The sequence below is a fragment of the Sebastes umbrosus genome, chromosome 7, assembly GCF_015220745.1.
Source record: "Sebastes umbrosus isolate fSebUmb1 chromosome 7, fSebUmb1.pri, whole genome shotgun sequence".
NCBI lineage: Eukaryota > Metazoa > Chordata > Actinopteri > Perciformes > Sebastidae > Sebastes > Sebastes umbrosus.
In genome coordinates this window covers 25,685,969-25,702,953 of record NC_051275.1, presented here as the reverse complement: position 1 = coordinate 25,702,953, position 16,985 = coordinate 25,685,969, and the positions used below count along the sequence as shown (strand labels likewise).

Genomic DNA, 16,985 nt, shown 5'->3' with positions numbered 1-16,985 from the left:
TTTTTTACAGTTTTTTCAAGAAATTTTAAATTTTTTGTCTGTATTTCAAAATGACAGAGAAAAAAATGTCAAAAATTGCATGTTTCATTTGTGATTTATATGTAAATGGTCTTAGATTTACAGTATTTTTTGTAATCACAATCGTAATTATCTGTATTTAAGCTTTTCTTGATCATTTTTAATGGTTATTATTCTGTTTTTTTTAGATGTTTATGACTCTATTTTAACAATTAATTTATGTTAGAAGAAAAGGATTTCATGGAATTCTAAAAATATTTCTTGTAAAAATACAGATTTTTTTTTTTGCCAAAACTTCTGAGAGTTAATGTAGATTTGGGCTTTTGCAAAAATACATGTTTCATTTTGTGATTTATATGTAAATGGTCTTAGATGTACGGTGTATTACTCTATTCTAACAATAAATATATGTTAAAAGTAAAATATTTCTTGTAATATTACAGTAATAAAGGCTAATTATATAAAGATAATTAATAATTACTGCTTTTTTTTTACAGTTTATGTTAATTAACGGACAGTATTTTTCTGTTTTTTAAAAGACATTTTCTGGAGCCCCTGCTGCGAGAAAATGTCCGTTATTTTACACCCTTTTTTTTACAGTGTACTTTCCTCTCTGTCCGTGGCTGGTCGCAGAGGGCGGTTCTCCGTCTGACAGCTGCGAAATAGAAGAAAATGTATAGTCTGCATAGATAGTCTGGTGAAACCATGCTGCTGCTCCAGCATGGCCCTGCATAGCCCCTCGTAAATCTGGGCCAATTTGGAGATAACACTAAATAATTTGCTTTTATAGTGCATGCAATTTTGGGGGATTTTTTGTTTTTGTTGTGCAGAGCCATGCATCGTGCGTTCTCGTTCCCGGTGACTGTGGAGCGCAGTCGGACCAACAAGGAGCGTCTGGAGGCGAGTGTGGCCGGGCTGTGCGAGCTGGAGCTCCGCAAGCAGAGGCAGGAGTGCCTGGTGCTGGGAGCTCTGGCTCTTGGAGACCTTTTGCTCCAGGACTGCTGCTCAAGAGGAGAGCTGGCGTGTTTCAGCAGCTGGGGGCAGGAAAACCTGACACTGAGGCGACAGCTGGTAAGAAGTTGCAATGTCTTTTTACATGCATGTTTGGATTCCTGCAGAAAATCCCACTTTTACCCCATATAGTCCTATCCTGCATGGACTCTAAGTCTGCAGTGCACCTTTTGTGTAGAGGTGACCTCTAATCTGCAAAAAAAAAAAGTTACTCAACTTGATTAATAGGGTCTCTGTTTTGAAAGGATGTAATGTGTGTCTGGGCTTCTGGGGCTGAGATTTATGCCCTGTGGAGGAACAGAAATCAGGGGGTGGAGCAGCCGCCTGCTTGGAGCACAGAGGGACTATTTAATGGCCCATTGTTCCTTCATCATGCACTTTTGTAGGTTTTACTACTTAACAAGCTCTTATTTGCGCTCTCCGCACATCATAAAGGAATCAATTATTCCTGCAGCTTGTGTGTTTATCTTGCAGTTAACAGTTTTATGTCATAATTATCTTCCATATGTAATTGATGCTTTTCTTAGTTGTTGCATATGTCACAAAAGTGTGAGGTTCTTATTTGGATACCAGCGATTAAAAGGTGTTTCCACTGTTAAGAAGATCCCAATACAATATAATCAGTTTAAAAGATTTATTGAAACTGCTAAAACTATCACCATAAAACATATCAATAAAACCATGTTGTTTTTTTATTGATGTTTTGGTATTGCATGTTTGCCAGTTTTATTATTGCATGGGTTTTATATTTCATATCTGATTTTACTGTGTTGTTTGTAACTGGATTGGACTATGGATCAAGGTGATTAACTGATGAGAAATGGTTGTGACACATACAAGCATGTTCCCATGGATTAACATGAGAATTAAAAAAAACTGGGTTAACCAAGACTTTCAGTTGGCAGCAGCATCTCCCACAGAAAGTTTTACGCACCACTGAGCAACGACACTGTACATTTGTTTTATTATGGACTGTATTTTATTTGATCTCTTGTTAAGTTTAATTTTGGAGTTTTGTTTCTGTTTTTGCTCTTGCAGCAGCCTGCAAGCTGTCTCAACATTGCTACAATAGGAAGCCATTATTAAAGAGGGTGAAAAAGAAATTAAATCAGCCGCCTCCTCTTCACACCTCCTCCTCCTCCCTCCCTCCTCCTCCTCCTCCTCCTCCTCTAACAATAGACGCATATGGAGCAGAATACTAATGATTCTGACCGAGGCCCCAGTGAGAGGATAGGCACCCTGCATGGTGTCAGTTGGGTTTGGCATGATATGGGCACTGTGATTTATGAGTCCACATCTGATATTCTGATAAAAAGCTCATTATAAAACCAGTTTTGAAATATGTATAACAGGAGTGCATGAGGGTCAAGTGTTTCCAGTGTGCACACGCACCAGTCCAGTGAATTCACATCCCCTGGTGGTGCTGCTGGTGTTGGAGCTGTCAAGCGCATTTCAGCCTGGCTCTGCATCCACACACTGACAGCAAACAGCCATTTTCAAAGCCAGTGAAGGAGTGACACGCGTTTCCCCGCAGGGCTGCATCGTTTCATTTTCTGCGTCCGTGGATCGATGTTTATTAACTGCTATGCTTATCCAAGCGTGCAAGTAATTACACGGGGATGTAATTCCTCGGAGAATACTTTTTTTTCTTTTTCTTTTTCTAATTGAAGTCTCAAATTGAGTCTTCATGATATCAGGTCACCATCTGCGTCCAAAGCCAAATCCCCAATCTCGTCTGCTGCCATGTAGGTTAAAGTCTCCAAAATGCACAGTTCACGGTGTGTGTGTGTGTGTGTGTGTGACACAGAAACAGCAGACCCGTGGGACTGCCAGCGCGTGTATGTGCGCGTGCGTGTAGTTGCCTTGAACACAAGTGAGGGCCCCTAGACAGGCTGAGAGAGGCCTTTTTTCTCCTGGATACAGTTTGTGTGTGTGTGTGTGTGGTTGTTGAAGGTGTTGACAGCTGTGGGACGCCAGACAGCAGCTGGGAAAGCATGAAGCTCTGACCTCCCTCTCAGCTGCCTACTGTGTGAGTGTGACATACAGTACATACATGTGTGGAGGAGTGTTTGCTTTTTTTTAGAAACCTGGAGTGTTCTGAGGTCCTATTTAATCTCCTCCTGATTTAGTGGATTCACATATTTTAATTATCATCTATGCATGTGTGTGTGTTTGTAGTAGGCCACATGCTAAAGGTCAGTGCATGAAAGTGTGCTTCCTCCTGCAGGATTGTGTGCATGTGTCTGCAGTATTTTTTTTCGCTTTAGTTGTGTGCCTTTGCTGAGCCGCTGGCTCGTCATCAATCAGGTAGTGTGTGTGTCCTTATTGTGTTAAGACAGCAGCACATCATTAGTGAGAGTATAGAGCGGTTAGTCTACTCAGCAGTGGCCGATCATTCGTGTGGATCACTGGGTGGTTTCCTCCGTTTTGTGCTGGAACACAAAGATAAAAACAAAAAAAAATAACCCCCTAAACGTCTGTTTTATTTGGTTCATTTGTACACATAGCCTACGTAAGCAATCAGGCAAATGAGCTTCTGAAAATGCATGTGCATGTAAATACACATGCACAGAGGCAAACCAGGTACACATTTGCAAACATTATGTCCACAGACTCGCTATGAAACGGTCCCACACATGAGCACAGCCTGGTGCACGTCTCTCTTAAAAGAGACTCCATTCATAGCCAGCCCACCCCGCTGCCCTGCCCACAAGCCTCCGTGCACGTACGATGGAGTCCGAGCATGCTAATGAATGCCATTCACCACGGTTATGTAAACACTGGCTGCACCTCTGTGTCAACAATTAGAATTTATCATTCAAATTGAATTTAACTTATTAAAATAAAGCATTTAAATGTGTGTGTATATTTGAGGAAAGAAGGGATCAGCGGTTTAGTCAAGCAGTGGAACTGGCGGCATGGTGTCTTGTGTATGTGTGTGTGTGTGTGTGTGTGTGTGTGTGTGTGTGTGTCTCCGGCCTCCCACAGCCGTCTCTGTGTGGAGCCAGTCACAACATTGCTTTAATTATAGAGTCCAGCAGAGCTGCTGCATGCCTCATGTGCCCTGTTCCATATATTTTGACATCCTGGCCTTGTCGTTTCAAACCCCTTCAACCGGTAGCTTGTTAGAGGTCTATTCTATGGATCAAAATCCTCTTTTCAACAGTCAAGGTCCAAATCACGCCTTTTTCTTGGATCGCGGAACAGCAATGTCTCTATACCGCCCCTCTCTCGCAAGATTTACAGCTTATTGGATTGAAATTCTTGCGTCGAACTCTCCCCTCACTTTTCATCTACACTCCCCAGTAGCTGAAGAACAGAAATCAGTTATCAATCAGACATAGTGTTGTCCTGGCTTCACCTACTGGTCAGTCTTTTTTTTAATGAAAGAGCAGGTGTTCCTGATGTGTCGTACACCCAGTGTGAAACATCCTAATGGCTAGGTGAGGCTGGCTGCACCGTGTCCTCCGTCTCCCCCATCCCCCCACCAGCCCGGAGCAGAGGATGCAGTAAAACAGTAATGATACAGTGTGCAGAGTGTCAAGGAACCAGTGTGAGACCATTAATAATGGAGTGCAATCAAAAGCCACGCTTGCAAAATGGTCCCTACTACAGCATGAACCCACTCCAAAGCCACGCTGCTAAATGTTGTATTGTGTTCGGTTGGTTTGTTCGTCCACAAAGGTTTGTTTGTTTTCTGCAGCATTATAATTTAATAACCAGCTCCATCATGGCTTCCACAGTGTGTATGTGTGTGTGCATTTGTGGGCGGCAAGCAATCAATTGTGTAAATTTGCATCATTGATGAATTGATTTCCAATAGTCTCCCCTCCTCCCAGCTCCTTCTCTACGCCACACCAGTAGCTAAAACAAAGCTCCCCACTCTTCGTTTCTGCCACACAAAACCATATTGATGTAGTGATGCTAATGCTTTGTTTATAGTAACACAATAAGCGCCCTTGTCGAGACAAAAGAAATGACAGTGTTTGGGGTGAAGAGGTTGTGTGGGTAGCATAGGTTAGCTTGGGTCAATTGCCCCTCGACAGCATTTACATTCTGACCGTGTTTAGTCTGCAGGACAAAGGAGACAGAGCTCAAACACTGATTGTCGCACTGACCAAAAGATCACACTGTCCAGATTTAGTTTCCTCTATTACAGGAATTTCTTTCTTGACCCATTACAGTTTGGAGGAGATAAAACACGCACTGAAAGACAACGACATACTATGTTTTCAAGCTTGAGCTATGAAAGATGAGTCATGTAAATGTTATTTGGTCCAAGAATGTGACCTTTTATGAACAAGAGTCTACAGTTATGCCAGCAGCTCTGTGAGGACGCACTTAGACACACTGTCCGTATCAATACTAATGCGACCATACTATTTAAGATGCCAGAAAAAGATTTATTATGTCCTAATACAAAGTATGTGAAATGCAGTATGACATAAATACCAGGATGTCCTACTACATCTGGTCGCATTTTGCAAATACGTAAGCCAGCATGCTCTTCTGGCTATTCTGACCCACAATCCTCTGCACAATGGATATATGTGCAAGAGGGTCAAAATTTAAGAAACAATGTTTTGAGGAAGTAGTATGTCCCAATTGTATGCATACTGCATGCAATAGTACGTACTTTGTAAGGGCAGCTGCAGTACGTACTAAAAGGAAAAGGAAAAAGTATGCGATTTGGAACGTAGCCACGGTGGTGCTTTGAGCTAAATGCTCAACCACTCACAACAAGCCCCCAGGAAGAGCGCTGGGCTTTTATGCACATTTTTGTAGTGGCCAAACGGTGGTACTACAACCTCCATGTCCGTCACGTGATGCCATTGGGCCCAAAAATACTTTTTCCCATTGACTTAAATTGGGAAAGACACGTCCATAATTCAGCGGATAATTTTTTTTGAGGTAAATCCACTTTCCCGTACAAACACTTGAATAGCCCTTATTTAAATCATGAGGTCCTAAAAGTTGTAAAATGCACCAATAGCCAAATCTGGAGTTATTTCCCTGCTCATTGGGCCCAATGGATCGCCGGATGATCCGGGTACTTTATCACTCGGCAGTCGACCCATTTTGGCTTCATGCACCACTGAGCAACTGTCATAGGAATGAACGGGAGCCCGCCTACAACGCTGTATCCAGTTGTCTTTATACATCCATGGCTCACAATGACCATGCTAACAAGCTGATGTTAAACAGGTATAATGTTTACTATGCTCACATCTTAGTTCAGTGTCTTAGCATGCTAACATTTCCTTGTTAACACTCACAATTTGAAGTGATGATGGCAATAGAGGAAAGGTTGACCAAATTTCATGGTAATTCAACCAATAGGAGTGGAGATATTTCATTTGATCAATGTGGCGGGCCGACCGATAGACCGACATTGCCAGCCCACGCCAAAAGGCTCTCTACCAGTATGACAACATTCTCATCAGCTGTTTTGCAGCATTTGCTCATTTGCACACCATAGGACCTGTCCGCATTTCTATAGGCAGCGTTTTATTGACACAGACACACAAAGACGGTACTCAGGAAGTGCAGATGACTGTAGCAGCTGTCTGACAGGTGCTCCATCATAGCAGGTTTGTAATGTAAAAAGTGTCACCTTGTTACGAGGACACGCTCAATCCTCTGGTAATGAAGTCTCCTAATGAGCCTCGAGTGTCAACAGTATCACCTCCAACAAATGTGTCTCAGTGTGTGTGCTTGTGTGTGCGTGCGTGCGTGCGTGCGTGTGTGTGTGTGTGTGTGTGTTAACCCATGTAGACAAGCTTGCGTGCAAGTTTCTGCAGATGTCAGTACGTGTGTCAGATGATGTCGACATGAGACCGGTGCAAATTGTCTGCCTGGCTGGACGAGCATGTCCAATTTCACTGTCTTACCAGTGTGTGTCCGTCCGTGCGTGCGTGCGTGCGTGCGTGCGTGCGTGCGTGCGTGCGTGCATGCGTGCGTGTGTGTACTCTGCCTCTCTGTCTTTATCACAACCAATTCTGAGTTTTAGACCTTCAGAATAAGGGCGCTTTTTTCTTTATGAAGTGAAGTTTTGTAGATGTGGAATAAATCAGCGGAGGGTCCTCGTGTTAAAGATAGAAGTGCAACAATGAGTGTTGTGTTTCACTTTTTTTAAAGTGTGTTTTTTCTGTGAGGTATGCGAGGTATGAGCAAGCACATTTGTCTGTATATGGATAGCATGCGTCTGCGTGTGTGTGTGTGTGTGTGTGTGTGTGTGTGTATGAACACATGAAAGAACATCCCCCTACCCTTTACAAACGCTTGAATTATTCATGTTCTGACTCACTGCTTCCCCTGTGAGCTTGCTTCCGCTAGATAAGATAGCCCAGTGACAGATACAGATGCACTTCAGTGATGCACAGTGGTGACCTGTGACCGCCACGTTTGTATTTTAGTAACTAGTGAAGGAGAATCTACATCTGAGTCATTGTTATTGTACATACACCACAATAACGATGAAAGTCTTTCCCCCATAGGATTGAAATATCCATCTTTGGAAAAACTGCTACTCGTATTAATGGTTAGAATTAAGTCAGTAGTTGATAACATAATGCATCTTATACTTGCTGGGTTATTTTCTATTGTACACACACTTTATCAAATGATAACCTTTATTGAAATACAACCCCATAAAAACAACCCAGTGTGTCTCAACAGGTGACTGATGGTTATCTGAGTGCCAAACAAACAGAGCAGCTGGAGAAACGAGCAGTGAAGCATTCACAGCTGTGCTTCTGTCGTTAGCGTTTCTGCAAACCAGTAATTTGATTGCGAGGACCGTTTGAACTTTTTGCTTCGTTGTTGAAATCACTGATTGTTTCCTCTTACTGTCTACTTAAAAATTAATTCTCAACAGCCGCAATCAAACCGAGAAAACAGCCTGAGTGTGTGTGTGTGTGTTTGTGTTTCAGAGTGCCCTTCAGAGTTCCCCATGGGGCCTGATGCAGGCGCTGGAACAGCAGGTGGGGGAGCTGAGGATCGACACTGACGACGGCTGCTATGATGGAGCTCAAGGAGACGCAGGCGACAGTCGGCCGAGCTCTGGTACTTCCACAAACCTTTTCTGTGCTCGGCACTCTCTAAATGCCACTAGCATTCCAAAGATAATACCTGCCTGACTGCATCTTATGTCCCACCACAGTCAACATCCCCACTTTGACTGCATGTGGGGGACATAAACTGAGACACCTGAGACTAGGTGGCTATGATGAATCATGCATTTAAAAAAAACACAGTTAATATATATGTTTGGATGAATATCGCTCAGTTCCAGATTGATCAAAGCATCCTTTGAGCTAACTTAGACCTCAAACTGCACAACACACACATATACTGTACTATGCAGTTTGAAGTTTCACTGTTTTTCATCGCAGAATGCCACATGATCACTCATTACAAACTAGTGTAGCTCACTAGGAGTTCTTCATAAGATGGTAACCCTCACAGGGATAGCTTTATGGAACGAGCAGACTGAGCAAGCACACTCGCTCACATATAATATCAAGAGGTTTCTAAATGTGCACTTTGTAATTTCAATAAAGCCACTGAGTGAATTCTTTGCATAAAATATATGCAAAGAATGTCATGTTTTCTCTTTGCATTTTGAAATATTATAATGAGTTTGTAATGCTATTTCTGCTCTTATTGTTTGTTCATGCTCCAGTTGCTTGTAATTTTGTTTGTGGCCTATTTGTGAGATGCGGTGAGACACTGCCTGCATCAAGCAGCATATTTTTAGAGAACTGGAATGATCAGTGAGCTTTAATAAATGTCATCCCCTCTCTCATTCTCTAATTGTATTTCCTACTGTAGGTTTCTATGAGTCGAGCGAGGGTCAGTCGCCTAAAGGAAGATCTTGTTCCACTGAGCCCACAGAGACAGTCTCCCCCTGGGGTTACACCAACGACAGGCCAAAGTCTGTGGGTAAGGAAAAGTAGCAGATCTGGAAAGACTGAGGTAGACAACTACACATAAGAACAAGCTGCAACCATCACAGCTGAGAGAGATGCATACAAGCATACTATTTCATAAGATTTAATATTCCATTAAATGAAAATGAGTTTCAAATCGGCCCCAAGGCATACATTAGATGTGAATTTAAGCAGTAAGTCCCTGACATCTTTTGGCATTATTGCTTATGTCTTATTTATAGATTTGTTTTTTGTTTGCAGTATGATAATTATGCCCCTGCACCTTGGCCTACACCAGTTTTGTTATCTGTTGTTAGGAGACCCCTTCATGCTGAATGGAGACCTGGATGTGCCAGTCCTACGCACCACCCTACCCCGCTCCTTCTCTGCCCCTTACCCACCTCTGGAGGGCATCGCCGAGGAGGGTGCAGCGATGGACTCCTGGCAGTGGGACCCCAGTGGAGCTAACCAAGCCTGGCAGCAGCCTACAGAGGAGCAGATCGCAGAGGAGGACTACCAGCATGCTTTGAGGGTAGAGGGTTACATCCTGAGTCTCATCCAGCGTCATACCCTCGCACCACGGCCGTGTCAGCCTCGCACCACCCTGAGCCCCGACCCCACATACTGCAGCGCCTCTGGACACAGCTCCCTACACAGAAGAACTCCCTCTCTTACCACAGAGCAGCGCTTTCCTGACCCCCACTTCCAGCCCCACGTTGACCTTTCGGCAAACCCTATGAGCCAAGGCTGGGGTTGTGACCTGATGGAGGGGGAGGCCTGTGGAGGAGAGGCCCCATCTATGGAGGAGGACAGTTATCTTGCTCTGCCCTACCCCCAGTCCAGGCCACACTCCCTGGCTGAGAGGCTACCATCACCTCTGCCCTCCCTGGACCCCAACTGTGGTGTTGGGGCTCTTGACCTTTATTGTGAACCCCCATCCCCCCAGCATTACTTACATCCACAACCTCCTATTCATCACAAACACAATTTAGTAAGCGCTCAGTATATCCCCGGACAAGCCTGCCATGCCCCTGTGCGCTCGCCCCGACACTACAACCAAGAGCCTAAACCCAACCGAGCCGTCACCTCTCCTGACCACCCGCACTCCAAGTCCAGAACCTCTAAGAAGAGCCACAACGAGCGACAGAGATCCAAGAAATCCAGCAGTAAAACCAGTCGATCCCAGTCTGAAAACAGCCTCCTGGGCCAGCGAGTGCTTCCTGAGCGCAGGTACAGCACCACCGAGAGGCACCAAGGCAGAGGGGATGTTGCTCAGAACCAAGGCCAAGTCGCTGGACAGCAGGTGGGCAACAACGGGAGCCGACGTTGGTGCTCCAACCTGGAGCTCAGCCAGGACGAAGGGGAGACCACAGCAGGGCAGTCACATAGACGCCCACCTCGAAAAGCCCGACATGGTCATCCTTGTCCCCATTCCCAACAGCAGAACTACCCCCACCAGCAGCAGCAGCAGCAGCAGCCCACCCAGCGCTGGCACCCAGACTTCCAGGAGAGAGCACCTATCTGTCGGGGGGAGGAGGGCTACGCTGGCGCCGCCCCCGCAGAATCGGAGTCCAGCATGAGCGAGGTGTATTCCCCGGCCTCAAGCTCCCTCTCCAGTGACTCGGATGAGAGTGGGGGGCTGGTGTGGCCCCAGCAGCTGCCACCACGCCTTGCTTCTACCTCCTCCTCATCCTCACCTTCACCACAGGCCACTGCCAACGCCCCCTCTCAACCAAAAGCCTTTGTCAAAATAAAAGCCTCCCACGCTCTCAAAAAGAAGATCCTCAGATTCCGCTCGGGGTCCCTCAAAGTCATGACTACTGTATGAGGAAATGAAACCTGTTTTAAACCCATACTGTGTTGTAAAGCCATTGTCAGAGCAGCACTGTGGCTGCTACTTTTGGTCACAGATCTTAACAAACCAATCCAGTCTTTGTACTCTACCTACCTCTAATTACAGTGTGCTCTTAGCGAGAGACATTTACATTAATGGGCATGATTAAAGATCTGCTGGAGATCATCTGGTTGCATTTATCTTGTAGCTGACAACCGTCAGACACTAGACTAATGGGCATTATCCTGCTCTAATTGATGATAATTGGTGTGATGCAAAGTTACACTGTGTTGACATGGACCACACTGTCGCTAAGTGACTGAATAGGCTGCCAGTTTTTCTTGATGCCTGTTGGCCTTTTACTTAATTAATCATAGACTTGTGGTTAATTAATTCCTACAGTGTAGAGTTGGCCGAAGGCAAGTCTACACAACTAATAGGTATATTGTCAAAAGCTTCAAGTCTTGCTAAACACCAAAGCTCTAGAAATGAGATAAAAGTGTTTTATGGCACTGGCTTTTCTAAGAAATATGGGTAAATTTGCTCTATTTAACAGGTCCAACATATCCCACTAATTTCCTAGGAAGCTTCTTAAAGAACTGTGTAATTTGGTACTAACTCAAGAGAACAGCTCAATTTAAAACCAAGTAAATCATCTTTGAATATTCATGTATTATTGGAGACTTTGTGCTCAAAATTTCACATTTTGGCATTGTTAGCTGATCTGATCTGCACTGAATAAAAGCCTTCCTGTTACCAGTTAATTGGTATTATACCATGGTCTGGGTAACGAATGTATATTGCCAAGAAGTGAAAGTCAATTCCATTGCAACATCAGCATCCTGCAGCAAAGCTAAGCTTCCTCCATTTTGGACTCAAAGCGAATACCGGACGCCAGTAAAAACGTCTGCCTAAAGAGTGCCATACAAAAATAAAACAAAATTATTTCTATTCTATTGTCATATTCTACTGAAATGGCCTGTATTGAACATTACAATATTATAACTCAGCTATTCTCAACCACTGGGCCGGGGCCCACTGGTGGGCCTCAGAGGACCACCTAGTGAGCCGTGGAGGACCTGCCAAATGGTTAGATTAACCTCTTCAAAATCCGATGGCCGCTATTCTGTCTTTCAGAGGTTGTAGCGGGCTAAGTTTTAAAGCTACCAGTATCATAGGAAACTAAAGAATCCATTGGTCCCAACCATGTCTTGCCATCTTGTCGGGAAGGAGGCTAAATAACGCTCCAAATATACACTGAATTTTAGCGAGGAAAAACTGGCATAGCCATTTTCAGACGGGTCTCTTGACCCCTGACCTCGAGATACGTGAATAAAACTGGATTCAATGGGTACCCACGAGTCTCCCCTTTACAGACGTATATGTCTTGGATGCACTGACACAAAGTTGAGTGTTTTTTTAAACGAATAATGTTGTTGGAGCCCAGTTTGTAATTTATTTGGGAAGGTGGTCCTCGGAAATGTTTTTAACAATCAGAAGTGGGCCTCAGGATACGGAAGGTCGAGAACCCCTGTTATAAATATAATAATCGTTTTCAGTCCAGAATGGCGTCAGCGGCCAAAACACTGGAGTTACATCTCCTTAATCTTATGCTCTTTGGTCTGGGTGAGTACTCGATTCTGATTGGCTGCACGGTGTACACCTATTAAGTAGTTTCAGTGAAACTGCCTGTTCACCGTTATAAATGAATTCGCTAGCTATAAAAACAACTGAATATCAGATTTACAACCACGGTTGCTATGTCCGCTTATTATAAGCGACTTTGGGCTTGTTTTCCTGAAGAGACACAAGCTGCAAGAAGTAAGTTTACACTACCCTGCCCTTCTGAACTGGTACTATCACTTAAGAAATCATGCAGTTTCGCTATTCAACTCGCCACTTCTCGCTAGCTAATCTTGTTGTTAAACATACTGTCAATTATAGTTACTGTTTGTCAACTGTGTTTTTTGACCGCAATGTTATTGACATTGAATCTTGCTAGCATAACATTAGCTTTCTAGCTCGTAGCTGAGCACAAAGGGTTCTATGAGCAGAGCGGACTACAAAAATGTCTCCCCTTGCCAAGTCCTAGCTAAGGTCCGCCCTATTTACTGGAGCAGTGAACAACGTTTCCATTGCATAAGAACCTTATGGGATGGTAATGACTTTTCCACTTTAGCAAAGCCTCAGGGTTATCAGGGATGCAGAGTGAATGGATGTGGAAAACGCATGGAAATATAAATAAATTGTCTTTTTCTTTGGCAAGTGGCCATGGTATAAGCAGAATAATACCCTTAGAGGTGTCCATAATCAGGAATTAATGGGCGACCTGGAGGCCTCGTAGTGTACCACTGAACACAGTCTCTATTTTCCCACAAATCAGTACCAAATTACATAGTTCCTTCCCGGAAACGTCTTTAAAATGATTTAGAAATGATTAGGATATTGTTCTGAAACTACAGACCCATAAAATAAAGCATTACTTTAGTGTGTGGTAAGATTTCAAGCTTTAGAACAAGATTTGTCCTGCAGTTAGCCAGCATCCTATATAGAAAAGAAACATCTCTCATTTGTGCAGGAGTGAACAAACATGTAATAATAGTACAAATCTGTGTTTACATTTGGTTTTCCTACAGTCTCAAAATTCATGGGCTGATCGTGAATCTCTGAGCAGAGAATATCCCTTTATCCTTATCGTTATACTCAGCTCTGCCTCTTTGTAAACTGTGTGGAGACCAATGAGCATCAGCAGGTCTGTGAGTCAGGAATGGGTTCATTCAAGGCCATAGTAAGGGACCAGTGTACATGCATGCATGCATGCACATACTGTATGTATAAGTGGACAGATTAATTGAAATATAGGGACACAGACTTGGACACTCTTGTAAATATGTATGCTTTTGTATATACCATCATGTGGCCTTGTTTGGAATGAATGTAGTTTGTAAATAAAGGCATTTTTGCTCTTACTTTTGGTAGTTTAACACATTTTTATTGTTTTGTTTATTATTAAATTGCCCTGGTACAAAAAGACAACATCATATCACATACAAAACATCATATTAACATAAATATACATTAGGCATAGTGGTAAAAAAATGATTATAGATTTACATTTCATAGACTTCTATAGACATGCTAAGTGGAGAACTCTGATCTGAATTTATTTGACAAACCTATAAACATCACTAAATTGTCTCTTTTGTCTTTAGGGTCTCAGCCCAGGAGCTACAGCATATGCACCAAAATGCACCTTGGCCATTGAGCTTCAGGGATGTAGAGTGTAGCTCCCTCTTGTGGTGTATGCATATAATACTGTTACACAAGAGGAAGTGTCTGTCTTATACTGGTAAGTATTACAAGAACAAAGTATTAATAATTTATAGCATAAAAGTATATTTCTGACAACAAACTTGAATTACAACATACAAAAAGTAATACAGGGATCAGACCATTTCTACATTTATAACAGAAATGCCTATATACACAGTCTGAGATCATCCTTGTGCAGGAGCAAAAAAACAGAAGTTTAAAGAATTCTTGTTGCATGACATGTGAATTACCACAGGAAACATTGCAGTTTAGCAGAAGGTTCCTGATTTTCAACATTGAGGCGTTCGTGATTCTAACATCTTCTGCTTATATCTTGTTATTCAAATGCATCAGCAAAAAAGCATCTAAAAACAGCTCATAAAAACAGCAGGGTTGGTGTGATCGCACATTCAAATTGCGAAATTTCTTTTTCAGACTGAGTTTATTTGATCAGTGTGTGTCGAAAAGTTCATTCTTAAAGGTCCCATATTATAAAAAAAGTGAGATATTCATGTTTTTTTTATTATAAAGCAGGCTTATGTCCTATATAAATACTGTGAAAGTATCTAAACATTAAATCCACAGGGAAATACACAAAGCCCGTATTCAGAAACTCTGCATTTGAAACAAGCTGTCAGGATTTCTGCCCATTCGTGATGTCACAAATATACAACATTTAGACCCTTGACACAATTTTAAACGTAAATATTCTAAATGTGTCCCAGTTTATTTCCTGCTGCAGTGTATGTGAATGTCATCAGCTGACAGGAAGTACACATGGACCCAAACTGTTGCCTAGCAACGCAATTCTGTTGCAATTTCGTCAAAATGGTCTAAAACGGAGCGTTTCAGACAGAGGGTAAATACAGGCATATTCAGGCTGACAGTATGAAATGCAGTTTTTTTTTAACATTACAGCATGTAAACATGTTCTAGTAGAAATACAAAATACAAGTATGAACCTGAAAATGAGCATAATATGGGACCCTTAGCACATTGTTTATGGTGAAACCTGATGGTTAGAATGCCCCAAGTTCAGTGCAATGAGTGGAGCATAGGTCACTCTTTTTAAACTATAAGCTACCATAGGTATGGAAAATGCAACACTTTTATAAGAATAGCGATACTGCACAGTATATCAAAGTCAATACAACATCAAATTTTAGTTGTCTCCTTCCCAGTGCTCGAGCTCTTGGTGTCAATGCTCACCTTGGTCGTCGGGTCCTCGCTGATGAAGTGGAGCACGTGGCGCAGGGAGCGGTTCATGCTGTCTTTGAAGCCCCGACCCAGACACACATAGAGCAGCGGGTTGAGGCAGCTGTTGAAATATGCCAGGCAAAGTGCTAAAACATGTGCCAGGTAAAGTCCTGGCCTGTTGGGGGAATTTCGAGGGGTCATCAATATGAGGAAGTCCACAGTGTGTAGTGGGAGCCAGCAGAGGAAGAAGCTCAGCACCACAGCAATGATGATATTAAGTGTGCGCTTGGAGCGGGTTCGAGCTCGTGACAGTCCGCTCTCTGCTCTCCGGTACACCACCAAGTGACAGATGACAATCACCACAAAAGGCAAGAAGAATCCCATCACGAAGCGGATGGATGTGACGAGCCAGGCACTGAGTGAGGTGTACACTGTGATACACTCTCGCTTGTCTTCACCTGCTTCGATCTCCTTGGTGTAGATAAACTGAGGGATGCTGCCTATCAGTGCCAGGCACCAGACAGCAACACACCCGCAGGCAGCCTTTTTAGGTCGCCTGTTGTTCTGACACCAGACGGGTTTGCTGACAAGCATCCAGCGATCCACGCTGATCAGAACCAGCTGCAGGACACTGCAGTACATCACCAGGTGAAACAGGCCTTTGACAAACGTGCAGGCCAGCGGGCCAAAGTGCCAGTGGTCATCGTGGGCTAGAGGGACCATGAGCAGAGGGAGGGAGAGGCAGCACAGAAGATCAGCCAGCGCAAGGTTGAGGAACCAGAGGGAGGTGACTGAGCGGGGCATGCAGAACCCCGTCACCCACACCACCAGAGCATTCCCGGGGACACCCAGCAGGAACACAAGGCTGTAGAAGACCAGAGCCACGATCTGGAGCGGTTGAATCGCAGGGATGTAAGTGTCAGGAAACACAGGCAGTGTGTAGTTGTAATCGTCCGTTGAATTGGTTGAATTAAAGTCAAAGTCATAATCATATTCAAAGTCCCCCATGGCTGGTTAAAGCTGTAAATGGAAAAGTTATTGCATTATAACCTTTTTATCATGCTGAAATTACCATTATAATTAGATGGACAACAATATGGATTCATCTGGTGAGACAAATGTTTAATGTAAAACAAATGAACTTTCACAATTATTATGTTTAAAGCTATAGATAAGTCCATGAATTAGCCCAACACAGTCATAACAGATTATACAATTCAACCTGATTAAAGTTTAATTATTTTATAAATATGTAAAATTACAAAAAACAGAAAAACAGTAATATTTAAAACTTAAAATTAGATTTTGCTAATATTATTTCAACTCACGGTTTCAGTGCTCTGTTGCACCCTTACTGCTCGGAGGAAGTTATGGAGCTGTTCTGCTTTTAAGTGTGTTTTATACCTTCCTGCTCCCCCCCACACACACACACACTAAAACACCCGCACTTGCACAATATTCATACAAACTTAAACTAAAAATACACACTTGTCTTCCATGGAAATAGTTCAGTTCAAACAAAAAATGTAGTATGCAGTTCCTTTTATTTTTGTTTATTCACACTTCATGTATATGTTTTTATATGTTACTTATCTAAATAACTCTGTCATTAATACTGCATTTATACTGTATATACAGTATGTACTGTATATATACTGAAAATATACTTATTTCAAGAAATA

The 16,985-nt window shown here is 43.0% G+C and overlaps 2 protein-coding genes across 2 annotated transcripts; one reads left to right on the top strand and one right to left on the bottom strand.

The window, feature by feature from the left end:
• Nucleotides 1-739: 739 nt before the first annotated feature.
• On the top strand, nt 740-11,567 carry LOC119492133 (dapper homolog 3). Its single transcript, XM_037776517.1, has 4 exons — nt 740-1,089; nt 7,962-8,094; nt 8,863-8,973; nt 9,278-11,567. Exons 1-4 carry the CDS (start codon nt 853-855, stop codon nt 10,786-10,788), a joined length of 1,992 nt encoding a protein of 663 aa, XP_037632445.1. The 5' UTR covers nt 740-852; the 3' UTR covers nt 10,789-11,567.
• Nucleotides 11,568-14,967: 3,400 nt separating this feature from the next.
• Nucleotides 14,968-16,737, bottom strand: LOC119490923 (C5a anaphylatoxin chemotactic receptor 1). The gene is made up of 2 exons (XM_037774467.1): nt 16,632-16,737; nt 14,968-16,323 (listed from the first exon to the last, which is right to left on the bottom strand). Exon 2 carries the CDS (start codon nt 16,309-16,311, stop codon nt 15,262-15,264), a length of 1,050 nt encoding a protein of 349 aa, XP_037630395.1. The 5' UTR covers nt 16,312-16,323; nt 16,632-16,737; the 3' UTR covers nt 14,968-15,261.
• Nucleotides 16,738-16,985: the final 248 nt, after the last annotated feature.

What these genes read in the sequence shown, in the direction of transcription:
- LOC119492133 (XM_037776517.1), top strand. Translation starts at nt 853, where the DNA reads ATGCATCGTGCGTTCTCGTTCCCGGTGACTGTGGAGCGCAGTCGGACC. An exon ending in TGACACTGAGGCGACAGCTG is followed by an intron (nt 1,090 to 7,961) that starts GTAAGAAGTTGC and finishes TTTGTGTTTCAG; the next exon opens with AGTGCCCTTCAGAGTTCCCC. An exon ending in CGACAGTCGGCCGAGCTCTG is followed by an intron (nt 8,095 to 8,862) that starts GTACTTCCACAA and finishes TTCCTACTGTAG; the next exon opens with GTTTCTATGAGTCGAGCGAG.
- LOC119490923 (XM_037774467.1), bottom strand. Translation starts at nt 16,311, where the DNA reads ATGGGGGACTTTGAATATGATTATGACTTTGACTTTAATTCAACCAAT.